The sequence below is a fragment of the Bos indicus genome, chromosome 19 (genome assembly GCF_029378745.1).
Source record: "Bos indicus isolate NIAB-ARS_2022 breed Sahiwal x Tharparkar chromosome 19, NIAB-ARS_B.indTharparkar_mat_pri_1.0, whole genome shotgun sequence".
Classification (NCBI taxonomy): domain Eukaryota; kingdom Metazoa; phylum Chordata; class Mammalia; order Artiodactyla; family Bovidae; genus Bos; species Bos indicus.
In genome coordinates, this window is record NC_091778.1 from 22,034,733 (window position 1) to 22,050,140 (window position 15,408).

General features: G+C 34.6%; 1 protein-coding gene across 2 annotated transcripts in view; it reads left to right on the forward strand.

Moving 5' to 3' along the window:
• The window catches only part of TAOK1 (TAO kinase 1), a 110,292-nt gene that overhangs the window by 67,106 nt on the left and 27,778 nt on the right, over positions 1 to 15,408 (forward strand). Inside the window, exons 8-13 of one of the 2 annotated variants that reach the window (XM_019981136.2) lie at positions 232 to 323; positions 3,660 to 3,753; positions 5,382 to 5,463; positions 7,740 to 7,907; positions 10,157 to 10,360; positions 14,328 to 14,462. In XM_019981136.2, the coding sequence (XP_019836695.1) occupies positions 232 to 323; positions 3,660 to 3,753; positions 5,382 to 5,463; positions 7,740 to 7,907; positions 10,157 to 10,360; positions 14,328 to 14,462 (775 nt within the window). Of the gene's footprint in view, positions 1 to 231; positions 324 to 3,659; positions 3,754 to 5,381; positions 5,464 to 7,739; positions 7,908 to 10,156; positions 10,361 to 14,327; positions 14,463 to 15,408 lie in introns of those variants that run through there. The other variant, XM_070772785.1, reaches the window with a different exon arrangement.

Sequence of the window (15,408 nt, forward strand, 5' to 3'; positions counted from 1 at the left end):
CTGTTACATGATCATGATAGATGGTGAGAATGAGTCTCACACTATACAAGCAAAGTTAAATATTTACCTCACAACCTGTAATGCATTTATTTCTCTTTTTCAAAATTATTATGTCCAGATGTCTTGCCAGGAATCCACACAAGTGTTCTCCATATAGATAGTCATTACATTTTAAAAGACTAGCATACATTTTTTTTTAACTTTAATTTAAATGACATTTTGTTTTTTTAGGATGGCCCCAGAAGTAATTTTAGCCATGGATGAAGGACAGTATGATGGAAAAGTAGATGTATGGTCTCTCGGTATAACTTGTATTGAATTAGGTAAGCATGTTCTTTATTACTATGTAGTAAGTTTTGATCTGTGTTTTACCTCCATTTCTATACCAAACTACAGCTTTTTATTTTTTATGTTGGTCACTAAAGGGAGCAATATTTTAAAGGTTTCGTTTTGGTTATCTGATATATATAAGGTTATGTATATAAGTTGTATATAATATATACATTAGGTTATATATATATTCTATATATATTGTGTATATTATATTTGCTCTGTTAAATTAGATCTTAAATAATTTTCCACTATATAATTGTCTTAATATTAACGAATACTTGTTAAACACTTGATTATATATGTGATTGCTAGATTTGCCATCTACAGATGGTCTCTAAAGCATTTATGAGTTACTTACCTTTACCTGAGGTCCTTACTACTTTGAGTTAAATATGTGAATCTATGTGTCTGCCCACATATTGTAGCAGTTTGATTTTATGCACACATTTTGTTCTGTTGCATATAAATGGAACTATGTTTAAAGCAGTGGACCATCTCATAGCTTATGTCTTATGACCAAGAAATAAATCTTAAAGTGCATAAATCTTAAAGTGCAAGATTTTCCATAGATGGGTTTATATGTTTGATTACAGTTAATCTGATGAAAAAGATCCCTGGTTTGTTGTTTTGAGGCATGATTATACAATGGTGTTTATAAAAATAAATGTACCACTTTTTCTGATTATAAAAGTATATATTGAGGGTATAAAAGGATTAGAAGGAAAATAAAAGAACTATTAACTACAGTAATTTGTTAATGGAGACACAAGATAGAAAGATGTAAACTGCGACGTGAAAGATACAGAGAAAGGAGTCCAAACCGAACACTAAAGACAGTCATCAGATCACAAAGGGAGGAGAGCAAGAGAAAAGAAAGGAGCAGAGGAATTACAAAACAGCCAGAAACCAGTTAACAAAATGTAATGGGTATATATGCTTATCAGTAATTAATTGTAAGTGAGCTAAATTCTCCAATCAAAAGAAATGACTGAATGGATGAAAAAACAAAACCTGTCTATATATTGCCTACATGAGACTCACTCCAGATGTGAGGGACACATGGAGACTGAAAGTGAGGAATGGAAGAAGATATTCCATGTCAATAGAAACCAAAAGAATACTGGGGTTCTTGTTCAGTCTCTTAGCTGTGTCCAATTCTTTGCAACCCCATAGACTCCAGCTCGCCAGGCTTCGCTGTCCTTCACCATCTCTCGGAGCTTGCCCAGACTTATCGTCCATTGAGTCAGGGATGCCATCCAACTCTCTTGTCCTCTGTCATCCGCTTTTCCTCCTGCCTTCAATCTTTCCCAGTATCAGGGTTTTTCCTAATGAGTTGGCTCTCACATCAGGTGGCCAAAATATTGAAGCTTTAGCTTCAGCATCAGTCCTTCCAATGAATATTCAGGGTTGATTTCCTTTAGGATTGACTGGTTTGATCTCCATGCAGTCCAAGAGCCTCTCAAGAGTCTTCTCCAACACCATAGTTCAAAAGCCTCGAACAAAATAGACTTTATAAATATCAGACAAAATAGACTTTAAAACAAAGACTATCAAAGTAGACTTTAAAACAGAGACTGTGGAGGAGGAAATGGCAACCCACTCCAGTATTCTTGCCTGGAAAATTCCATGGATAGGGAAGCTTGGTGGGCTTCAGGCTCTCAAAGATTGTAGGATCTTAGTTCCCTAAACTTCATCCCACAGCTATGAGAGCACCAAGTATTACCACTAGACAGCCAGGGAATTCTTGTCACATCTTAAGATGTCAGTTACCGGAGTGTAAACCTCATCACAGCACCACATTATATACTTGAAAGTTGCAAGAGACTGGTCCTTAAATGTTCTCATCACCAAAAAAGAAATAAGAATTGTGTGATGGGATGGAAGTGTTAGCTAATGCTATGGTGGAAATTGTTTTGCCATATATAAATGTATCCAATCAGCGCATTGCACTCCTTAAATTTATACAATGTTATATATTAATTATGTCTCAATAAAGCTGGAGAAAAAATTTTTTAATTAAAAAAGAGGCTGCAGTAAGAGACAAGAATATTACATAATGACAAAGAGGTCAGTTCAGCAGAGGTTATAACATTTGTAAATATTTATGTACCCATCATAGGATCACCTAAATACATAAAACAATATAAACAGACCAAAAGGGAGAAATCAACAGCCACACAATAATAGTAGCATAGATGCACAAATCCTCAACAAAATATTAGCTAACTGGATGCAACGATACAGTAAAGGATCATACACCATGATCAAGTGGGATTTATTCCAAGGATGAAGGATGGTTCAAAATCCACAAGTCAATCAGTATGAGACATCACAATAACAAAATGAAAGATAAAAATCATACAGTGATCTCAGTAGATGCAGAAAAAATCTTTAGACAAAATTCAACATCAATTTTGATTACCTTAAGGTAATTATTTAAGTGGTCAGTGAATACCATCAATAATGGAACCATTTGAAATTATATATCATCTCATATCATCTCATAGAATAAATTTGAAAAATATATTATTTACTTTTGTGATATTTCTATCAAAGTTGTATGACCCAAATTTAATCTTTAGAACCAACCAGAATTGAGGGGTATTGAAAAGTCTTCTGTACTTCAAAATAATCAAGGTAATGACTTCAGCTGTCACCTTGAGTCTGGATAAAGAAAGGGAAATTCAACCCAAAATAAGCATAACAAAGAATAAAAATATCAAAGCAGAAATCAGCTAAATAGAAGCAGAGAAGCAGTAGAGAACATCGGTGAAACTAAAAACTACTTCTTTGAGAAAATTAATAAAATTGATAAACCTCTAGTCAAACTGATCAGGAAAAGAAGAGAGAAGACACAAAGCACTATCAGAAATAAGATATGACATCACTACAGGTATTAAAAGAATCATAAGGAAATACTGTGAACAACTTTATGTTAATAAATTTAACAACTTAGATAAAATAGTTTCCTTGAAGGATACAAATGACCAAAGGACACTTTTGCTACTGAGGACATTATTGGGATACTTGATTGAAACTTGAATGGGATTTGAGGATGAGATGATAGTCATGTATCAGTGTTAATGGTCTAATTTAGTGGATGTGTTAGTTTTTTTTAGTAGAGTATGTTTCAGAAAATAAACACTAAAGTATTTAGGAATGGTGGAGCATCTGGCCAGCAATTTACTGCACATTGATTGACTTTAAAAAATTCTTTGAACTCTACTTGAAGTTTAAAATTATTTAAAAAATAACAAAAAATAGTACTTGTGTGTCCCTGTTTAACAGGCATATATTTTAACAGGAAAGTTTTTTTTCTTTTACAGCGGAAAGGAAACCTCCTTTATTTAATATGAATGCAATGAGTGCCTTATATCACATAGCCCAAAATGAATCCCCTACACTACAGTCTAACGAATGGTAAGTATTGCTAAGAGATATATTACTCAACATTGTATAAATTAAATGCTTTTTCATAATGTTATCAAAGTGATTTCATTTCAATTAGGTAAAATGTATTACTGAAAAATTATTAAAATAGGTTCTATCATGTTAATCCTTTATTATGTGTGCTTTTCTTAGCAGATATATGACTCAGTTCAGAAATAAAGGCTAGATTGATACCACATAGAAGCAAAAAGTATTTGCTTTTTACAAAAAAATATTTAGTTTTTTGAACTTCAGAAACACATATAACCCTGATTATATAATAAATAGCATGATTTAAACATAGTATTTTACAACTGAAATATAGATTGCCACAACCTGTAGTGATGTTCAATTGGGGAATGGCTTATAATTTATATAGCATATGAAATAGGTAAAACAGTTTGATTTATCAGAATTACCAGATAAATTCATAACTTTGAAATCATTCTAATTGTCATTATGACATTTATTATTCAAATTGCTTAATGTTTTTCTCTCCTATTGCTTCCTTGATTTGAAAAATTAAGTTCATTAGTGTAAAAAGCTTATAGAGACCTGATTGACAGTTTTTAAAAACCAGGATTTCATCAGTGATAGAAAATTTTAGTGGGAAATTAATTCCTCATGGGTATCAAACATTTGAAAAATTCTAAGGAAATAAACAGCATATTTAATAAATATTGTAAAGTTCAAAATAGATGCATTAGTTGCCAATAATTTATTTTAATAATTAAATAATTTAATTATTGGAATTTAATAAATTATTAAATAATAAATTGATAATAAATAATTTAATGGGCCAATGATAAGGCTTAACTAACATATTCATAGGTCTTAAGTAAATACACATAAAAGGAATCTTTTGGGACCGAGTTTAGTATTATGATACATATAAATAATGAATTGAACACAGATTGTCTACACACTGTGTTTGATACTTCAGGGATTCGAAAGAGAATTTGTTTTTTGCCTATAAGGAATTTAAAATCTTACTTAGATATTGAAGACGAACACCAGTGGAGTAGTAATTACTTAATATTCTTTGAACTCTCATCAGTAACATTATACATTAATAATGGGTTACAGACTTCCAGTGTTTTAAATGTTTAAAAAAGAAATCTCAGCTGGTTTTCTGGATTTAATGGAAGTTATATCCATTTGCTCAGGGATACCAAATACTTAGCTGTACGGAGTACTGCTTCCAAAGCAAATGGAGTAATACTCTGAATCCCACTATACAGAAGATGATCCAAGGGGCAAAGAAGAGAGAGAGGTGGTTTATAGGGAGAAAAATAATAAGAAAGTTATCCTAGATTTTAATGCAAAAAAGAAAATATTGGCTTTTCTAACTTTTCCTCTATATAGAATGCGCTGTGATATTTTAATTGTGGGAGCAGAAATTTAAAATAATCTGTGCAAATTTATCTTTGGAAAATGGTGAAGACTCATTGGCTGCTTTAGATAACTTTTCATAGACATATATGAAATGTATCTATATCTGCTTTTTTTTATCGTTTCATTTCCATCCCCGCTCCCAGCAGTAGGCACATGCTTTGTTTTGCTGGTGTGTTTTTAAAGGAAATAGCAATATGTTCACTTGATACTTTCCTTTACAATAGGTCTGATTATTTTCGCAACTTTGTAGATTCTTGCCTCCAGAAAATCCCTCAAGATCGCCCTACATCAGAGGAACTTTTAAAGGTCAGTTCAATTATACTGTTTTCTACCCCTAAGAAATTTTTTTAATGTGTCATTTTTCTTTGATTTGGAATCAATATTAGGTATGCGCTACTGGTTTTTAACTAAAATACTATGTATTCTATTAAAGTAATATGAAGGAAATAGAAATGATATGTGATATATTTACATAAATATTGTGAGAGAAAAGAGATTTTAAAAGAAATTGTTAAAATGAATATCATATTTTTGTTTCCATGTTGAAAATAAATTTTTCTAACTTAGCAATGAAAAGATTTTTTAAATCATGTGTACTCTTCAGATTTCACAAAGTTTCATTGCCTCGTTTAAATATGAGATTTATATGCTTCCTGTTCTCAAAAATTTATTATTTCACTTGGCAGTTGACTATTGTATCAATAGCAGTAATAGTGTGTTGAGCTTAATATAGTTCTTAAAACATCTAGATAAAGCAGTGGTAAAATGGGATTTGATTTTCTTTGTGACCCTAAGAAGTCTTACTGGTTTTTCACTATAAAATTTAAATAGCCTATTTTTGCATGAATGTTTTACAGTTTCAAATGGATTAAGTTTATTTTCATCAATGTACCTCAGTTAAAGATACAAAGAAATTGAAAGGTTCTTATATGTATTCAGTAGTATTACTTGAAACTTTAGTGTGTAGAAGAGCAATACTGATTTTCAATAATGCTTGAGGAATTTTAGGCAGTAAGCTCACTCATACTCTAAGAAATGAAAACTTGACTAAATTGGTACTCACAATAGCAACAAAATGTTTGGTATACTTGGGAATTATATTAGTGAAAAATAAGCAAGATCTGTATGTAGAAAACTGGCAGACTTAGAAATATAAGATATGAAGTTGGGATAAGAATATGGAATATTGTATTGATAAATAGTGATACATACCAAGCTAAGGCTCAGGAAAAAGGAAGAATGTGACTTGTTTCTCATACTTGCCCAATAGAGGTGAAAGAAACTCTTTGGGTGTAACCCAACCTACCAAGCCCAGGTATTTGGTATTTGGTGATTAGGTTCCAAGTCTGAATATAGTGTTCATTCACCTAGTTGATAGCATATATTGGCACAGCCTTATTGGAAATGATAGGAAGTATCTAGCAAGTGTTTCTTTCCCTTTGGCCTGACATTTCTTTCATGATTCATCATAAAGAAAAAAATAGAAAAAAATTCTAATGAATTTAAAAATTTTTTAAAGAATTCTATGAAGCTATTTATCTCTGAATTAAAAGTTGGAAATAACTGTCCAGAATTAGGGTAATGGAACTTTGGCATAAACCTTTGATGAAATATTCTGTAGGCATTATGTTTACAAATTTGAAATAACAGTCTTATGATAGTGAAGCAGAACCAAATATGGTATAGTTAGAACTCTTTACATAGAGAAGAAGTAAGTTTGGCTAACAAAAAAGGTAAGTGTTACAGAAATTCAGGGGCATCTCATGAAGTCAAGGGCGGAAAGTGTCTTTCTGCAATCTATATATTTACGATCTATAAAACAAAAATCTGTATATAGAAAATTTCTGAAAAGAAACATCAAAATGTAGCAGTGATACTCTAAAGGTGAAATTATTCTTTCAACTTTTCCTTATTTGATAAGGTTAAGTTTTATTCAGTGTTAGTAAAAATCACTAATAATATGCCTTTTAATCAACTACTAGTGTTTTCTGAAGAGTATTGTTTATGCAACATATAAAGGAACCCAAAATATCCAGGTTTATATTACATAATTCACCAGCAGTAAATACATTTCTCTTGAAACCTAATAAAACTCAGAACTGACATGCCTTTTCTGTGAAATCAACAGTTCTAAGAATATGTAAACCTTTTTTTAGCATTTGTTTAGGGCTGTAATTGGGCTTACTTCTTAGTATTTAATTAAACCCTTTTATCATTTCAACTCTACATTTTTAGTTGACCAAAGTTTATATAAAATGTAGGCACAGAGTAAATATATATAAATAATGATTTTATAAGAAGTCAGAAATATAATAGAATAGCTATAGATTATAGGCATTATCTATGATGATTATTTAGGATAGTAACTCTAGAGTCTAAGAAGGGGCACATGTGTGCATGCTCATTTGTGTCTGACTCTTTGCAACCCCATAGCCTGTAGCCCACTGGGCTCTTCTGTCTGTGGAATTTTCCAGGCGAGAATACTGAAATCGGTTGCCATTTCCTTCTGCAGCTAAGAGAGGTGTACATTTGTATTAATGGAAAAATAGGTTTCAACTTGACTTTTACATTCTTTTATCCAGCACATGTTTGTTCTTCGGGAGCGCCCTGAAACAGTGTTAATAGATCTTATTCAGAGGACAAAAGATGCAGTAAGAGAGCTGGACAATCTGCAGTATCGAAAGATGAAGAAACTCCTGTTCCAGGAGGCACATAATGGACCAGCAGTAGAAGCACAGGAAGAAGAAGAGGTAATTTAGAAATGAATCAATATTGAGCTCTCTTCATCAGCTTCTTTTCTTGTGGAGCTCGTCTTTTACATCATGAATCTCTTATATCAGTGGTTCCCATTTGTGTTTTCTTAACACTGGTCCTGTAAAATCCCATGTGGGAAAAACGGTGTTGTGTTCTTTAAATTCAGTCCCTTTGTTGTGCACATTGGCATATATAGTAAAGCTCAGCAATGTCTTTTATTAAATAAACAAATTCAACTTTGTTTAATTTTGTCCCTTTCAAATTTCTTAGCCACTGAACCCTTTTTTGCCTTATTGTCTCAATTGTGAGAGACATGCTTTTGAAAATATATAAAATTATAGACTCTGGAAGTTACTCACTGACAAGTCATTAGCAAGTTACTAAGCATTCTACTGTATTACCAAGGACATTTCTTTTCAGTTCTGCATAGTTTCATTCCATCTACACAGTTCTGAAATACTTATTTTCAGTTCAGTTCAGTCACTCAGTTGTGTCTGACTCTCTGCGACCCCATGGTCTGCAGCACACCAGGCTTCCCTGTCCTTCACCATCTCCCAGAGTTTGCTCAGACTCATGTCCATTGAGTCAGTGATGCCATCCAACCATCTTATCCTCTGTGGTCCCCTTCTCCTCCTGCTTTCAGTCTTTCCCCAGCATCAGGGTCTTTTCCAGTGAGTTGGCTCTTCTCATCAGGTAGCCAGAGTATTGAAGCTATGTGTAAAGCAAGGCTCAGTGGTTTACTCAGTGTAGGTAGAGGCATATGGGTTCAAATTCAGATAGCTCTCACTCTCAAGGTCAAGTTCTTTTTTTGTTGCTTTTTAGGGAGAATGGAAATACAAATGTGCAATGGATATGTTATAGAACTTTCTCATGTTGAAATATACATATAAAGCTTTTACTATAAGTATTTTCACTTTTCTTTGCTTCTGTCAGAATTCTAGAGCTTTGGTTTGTTTTTTACTGTTTTCCAGTGAGAAATATCATTTTACATTTGGAAACTAGGAGAAGCAGTTACTTTTTTAATAGTGCTGCACAATTACTGAACTGTAAAATGCAAGATTTTCTTAACCAACAGTTTTGGGTTTTTTCATTTTTTAGTTCTTATGATAATCTTTTGAAAATTGCTTTGGGTTACTTTATTGTGGGATATTTTAGATACATGAAATAAAATTTTGAATAAAATAAAGTTTTAAAATTAATAAATTTCTCATGTAGTTAAATCTATAACAGCATCTCTGTTGGGCTAGAGATATGAGAAAAGTTCCTTTGTATATAGCATATGTCTATATTAAATTCTCCATATCTTAGAGAATTTTGGTATGGTAACACTACTAAAATGTTGGTCACTTCAGAAAAACATTCTTGTGATTTTATATGTATATGTGTGTGTGTATATATGTATATATAATACATAATTTTTAATTTAAGAAAAATAGGAATTCTTTGGTGGTAGAATTTTTAAGAAAGAAAGAAAAATGTACTTACAAAAGACTTCAACAAAAAATAACTAAAAGGAGGTGTTTCTAGGATTTTTTTTTTTTTTTAAGTTGGGGCTTGTTTTTCTGATTTATTCTTTTCCTACGCCCTGTGGCTTGTGAGATCTTAGTTCCCTGACCAGAGATTGAACCCAGGCCCTCCCTCAGCAGTGAAAGTGCTGGACTCCTAAACCATACCACTAGGGAATTCTCATGGTTGGGGCTTATTTTAACATGGGAATTATTGAGAAATGAGCAATATCTCTCTCTATACCCAATGAGATGTGTGGTAAAAATGGATTTCAAAAAATGGCAGACAGTTTAGAGAAAATGCTTTACTTTGGAAGTATTTTGGAAGTATTCCCTCAGGGTGCTGCCTGCCTCCAGGGAGATGATGCCAGGCCAGGAGACCACACGCCTCAGACCTCAAAGCCCAGAGCTGGCGCCTCCTCTCACCCTGCTCAGGGGAGGGTGGTGCTCGTGGCTGGGGTTTTTTTTTAAAACCACTTTTACAAAAACCAGCCTGTGGCTGGTTTGGCTGATAAATTGACTTCACATAGTTGGTCAGGTTTTTATTTACTTGTTGGTCATTTTTATTTGTTTATTTTTCTGTTACGGATTAACTTCCTGGTTTCACCAAATAAAGGGAATATCTCATGATAGACCTCTGACTTTCTAAAGACTGTTGGCCAAGCAGTGTGCTTGATGCTTCTATTTAAGAAATCAAGAGAGATGGAGATATCTGAACCTATTGCTCTTTTTTTCCCTAGGAACAGGATCATGGTGTTGGACGGACAGGAACAGTGAATAGCGTTGGAAGTAATCAGTCTATTCCCAGTATGTCCATCAGTGCCAGTAGCCAAAGTAGTAGTGTTAACAGTCTTCCAGATGCCTCAGATGACAAGAGTGAGCTAGACATGATGGAGGGAGACCACACAGTGATGTCTAATAGTTCTGTCATCCACTTAAAACCTGTGAGTATTTGGATTTCAGTGAAAAAAAAATCAGCTTTGGTAAATAATTTAATTCATCTAGTTAGTTTAAGAGTTAATTTTTTTTTTTTTTTTTTTCCTGTTTCAGAAGTTGGGAACAGTTTTAGGTAACTTATTTGAAAACGGCAGTAGGCTTGTTGATTTCCAGTATAATATCTGCATTTGTAAAACTAATGTCTTGAGAATATGGAAAGAATATTTTAAAAATATCTCAGAAGATACTATATATAATGTATTATTTGAAGTCACTTAGATGCAAAATGAAGTACTTTAAAAATAGTAGGTATACTCATGAAATTCATTGTAATATTAATATAATATTTTTGAAGCATGGGAGAAAGGATTAGGATGGATGGTGACCAAAAGTGATTTTGGTCACTTTACATTATCCATATAATGTTTACAGCTTTAAAATAAAACTTAGAGTCTAATTATCAGATCAGATCAGATCAGTCGCTCAGTCGTGTCTGACTCTTTGCGACCCCATGAATTGCAGCACGCCAGGCCTCCCTGTCCAATACCAACTCCCAGAGTTCACTGAGACTCACGTCCATCGAGTCAGTGATGCCATCCAGCCATCTCATCCTCTGTCGTCCCCTTCTCCTCTTGTCCCCAATCCCTCCCAGCATCAGAATCTTTTCCAATGAGTCAACTCTTCACATGAGGTGGCCAAAGTACTGGAGTTTCAGCTGTAGCATCATTCCTTCCAAAGAAATCCCAGGGCTGATCTCCTTCAGAATGGACTGGTTGGATCTCCTTGCAGTCCAAGGGACTCTCAAGAGTCTTCTCCAACACCACAGTTCAAAAGCATCCATTCTTCGGCGCTCAGCCTTCTTCACAGTCCAACTCTCACATCCATACATGACCACAGGAAAAACCATAGCCTTGACTAGATGGACCTTTGTTGACAAAGTAATATCTCTGCTTTTTAATATGCTTCTAGGTTGGTCATAACTTTCCTTCCAAGGAGTAAGTGTCTTTTAATTTCATGGCTGCAGTCACCATCTGCAGTGATTTTGGAGCCCAGAAAAATAAAGTCTGACACTGTTTCCACTGTTTCCCCATCTATTTCCCATGAAGTGATGGGACCGGATGCCATGATCTTCGTTTTCTGAATGTTGAGCTTTAAGCCAACTTTTTCACTCTCCACTTTCACTTTCATCAAGAGGCTCTTGAGTTCCTCTTCACTTTCTGCCATAAGAGTGGTGTCATCTGCATATCTGAGGTTATTGATATTTCTCCTGGCAATCTTGATTCCAGTTTGTGTTTCTTCCAGTCCAGCGTTTCTCATGATGTACTCTGCATATAAGTTAAATAAGCAGGGTGACAATATACAGCCTTGACGTACTCCTTTTCCTATTTGGAACCAGTCTGTTGTTCCATGTCCAGTTCTAACTGTTGCTTCCTTACCTGCATATAGGTTTCTCAAAAGACAGGTCAGGTGGTCTGGTATTCCCATCTCTTTCAGAATTTTCCACAGTTTCTTGTGATCCACACAGTCAAAGGCTTTGGCATAGTCAATAAAGCAGAAATAGATGTTTTTCTGGAACTCTCTTGCTTTTTCCATGATCCAGCGGATGTTGGCAGTTTGATCTCTGGTTCCTCTGCCTTTTCTAAAACCAGCTTGAACATCAGGAAGTTCACGGTTCACAACTGCTGAAGCCTGGCTTGGAGAATTTTGAGCATTACTTTACTAGCATGTGAGATGAGTGCAATTGTGTGGTAGTTTGAGCATTCTTTGGCATTGCCTTTCTTTGGTATTGGAATGAAAACTGACCTTTTCCAGTCCTGTGGTCACTGCTGAGTGTTCCAAATTTGCTGGCATATTGAGTGCAGCACTTTTACAGCATCATCTTTCAGGATTTGGAATAGCTCAACTGGAATTCTATCACCTCCACTAGCTTTGTTCGTAGTGATGCTTTCTAAGGCCCACTTGACTTCACATTCCAGGATGTCTGGCTCTAGGTGAGTGATCACACCATCGTGATTATCTGGGTCGTGAAGATCTTTTTTGTACAGTTCTTCTGTGTATTCTTCCCACCTCTTCTTAATATCTTCTGCTTCTGTTAGGTCCATACCATTTCTGTCCTTTATCGAGCCCATCTTTGCATGAAATGTTCCCTTGGTATCTCTGATTTTCTTGAAGAGATCTCTAGTCTTTCCCATTCTGTTGTTTTCCTCTATTTCTTTGCATTGATTGCTGAAGAAGGCTTTCTTATCTCTTCTTGCTATTCTTTGGAACTCTGCATTCAGATGTTTATATCTTTCCTTTGCTCCTTTGCTTTTCGCTTCTCTTCTTTTCACAGCTAATGTAAGGCCTCCCCAGACGGCCATTTTGCTTTTCTGCATTTCTTTTCCATGGGGATGGTCTTGATCCCTGTCTCCTGTACAATGTCACGAACCTCATTCCATAGTTCATCAGGCACTCTATCTATCAGATCTAGTCCCTTAAATCTATTTCTCACTTCCACTGTATAATCATAAGGGATTTGATTTAGGTCATACCTGAATGGTCTAGTGGTTTTCCCTACTTTCTTCAATTTCAGTCTGAATTTGGCAATAAGGAGTACATGGTCTGAGCCACAGTCAGCTCCTTGTCTTGTTTTTGCTGACTGTATAGAGCTTCTCCATCTAATTACGGAAAAATATAAATTCTGGGTTTAGGAAATAATGGATATTTACTACATTAGTCATTATACTTTTGAATGCAAAATTTTAAATGTTCTTCAAAATATTTTAAGATCGGATAGCTCCTTTAACAATTAATAGGAATGCTTCCTTTTTTAACTTCACAGCTTGCAGTGTTAACTAAAAAGTTATTAGGCACAAATAGATGAAAGGTGGAAAGAATGGATAAACAAAACCATGGTATATACATATGGTGAATATTACTCAGTTATACAAAGGAAGGAAATTCTAATAACATGATACAACATTAGTGAATTTTGAAAACATTATGCCAAGTGATGTAAGTTAGATGTAAAAGGACAAATATTCTATAATTCCTTTTATAAGAAATACCTAGAATAGGCGAATTCATAGAGATGGAAGATGGATTAGAGGTTACCAGGGGCTGAGTAGAGGATGAAATGGAGAGTTTATATTCTTAGGCAAGAAGATCACCCATAAAAAAGATTATTCCTGTAACTGCTGCTGCAGCTGCTAAGTCGCTTCATTCGTGTCCGACTCTGTGCAACCCCATAGACAGCAGCCTATCAGGCTCCTCCGTCCCTGGGATTCTCCAGGCAAGAACACTGGAGTAGGTTGCCATTTCCTTCTCCAATGCATGAAAGTGAAAAGTGAAAATGAAGTCGCTCAGTTGTGTCCGACTCTTAGCAACCCCATGGACGACAGCCCACCAGGCTCCTCCATCCGTGGGATTTTCCAGGCGAGAGTACTGGAGTGGGATGCCATTGCCTTCATGTAACTAGTTGGTTGCTATTTGACTTCCTTTTCAGTAATTGAAGTAATGTATATATCAAGAAAGACATCGATTCTTAAAATTTTTACAATTATTTTTTGTTTACTTATTTTGGACCAGTGGCAGGAGTATTATGGTTTTTTTAAGCTACATTATTATTTCTTAAACCCAAGAGCCCTAAAGTAATTAATTGTATTACTGCTATTTAAAATACTAGCTGTATGTTTTATTATCTTTGTTTTTAAGTTATATTAAGGCTTTGTAATTTTGCACTTCATGAATATTAAATAAATCTAGCCATAATGTTTCATTATCCTCATTCTGTATACTGTTTCATACATTGAGGAAATAATGTCTCCTGATTCAAATTATGTTGAAAATGTCAGCATTCCCATTTTTTGTTTTTGCTTTTTAGGATTATGTCTTTGAGATTTATTGATCCATTTGTCTTTAAAATTTAATTTTCTCGAAAGTTTACCCAAACTGTGTTTGTTCACAACAGATTATAATGTTTGTTTCTTTGCCTAGGAGGAAGAAAATTACAGAGAAGAGGGAGATCCTAGAACAAGGGCATCGGATCCACAATCTCCACCTCAAGTATCTCGTCATAAATCACACTACCGTAATCGAGAACACTTTGCTACTATACGGACGGCATCACTGGTATGTACTACCCCAAATTAGAAATACGTTTTTCATGTTAGACCTTGGCATCTATATTCAAGTATAATTATATCTCTTTTTTTTTTGTATTTTGTATTTCTAACATTTATTCAACATTTAACTGCCTATTATAAGAAAGATCTTATAGAAAGCACTCTGAGAGATGTGTGTACAAATAACTAATATATTAGAATATATTAAATGCTTAAGAGGGCTGAAAGTGATAGTCGCTCAGTTGTGTCCAGCTCTTTTGATCTATGGACTGTAGCCTGCCGGGCTCCTCTGTCCATGAAATTCTCCAGGAAAGAAGTGGGTAGCAGTCCCCTTCTCCAGGGTATCCTCCCAACCCACAGGGCTAAAAGGTACTAAATAGGAATTCTGATTACCTTTGATTTAGGGTGAGTATTTATAAATCATTTGAGCCTTTAATAATTGGTTGGTTTTAGGCACAGGGGGAGAGAAAAAATGTAGTTTCCACCTAAGAGTTGACAGGCTAACAAAAATGAGGGGAAGTGTTCATGAAATAGCAAGTAATCCAATTTGATATACTTAAAATATAGTTCTTCTGACTTCCCAAATAATGAAAATGGATTATTTGTTCATTACAAAGATGTTGTTATACTGGGGTACTTATAACCCTCATCAGTCAGATATTTAGGACCAAAACATGATAAAGGTGGGGATAGAAAGATGTTAAGATATCAAAGGGAAGTAGGTTATTAGTAAATATGACAGAAAAAAATATATGGAAATTGTCTGAATTATTAACTACAGATCTTGTAAGTCTCATTCTGTGGCCCATGAATCTGAATGACATCTGGGGTCAAAAACACCATCCCCTGGACTTCCCTTGTGGTCCAGTGGTTAAGAATCCACCTGCCAGCACAGGGAACATGGGTTCAATCCCTGGTCTTGGAAGATCCCACAGGCCAAGGAGCAAGTAAAC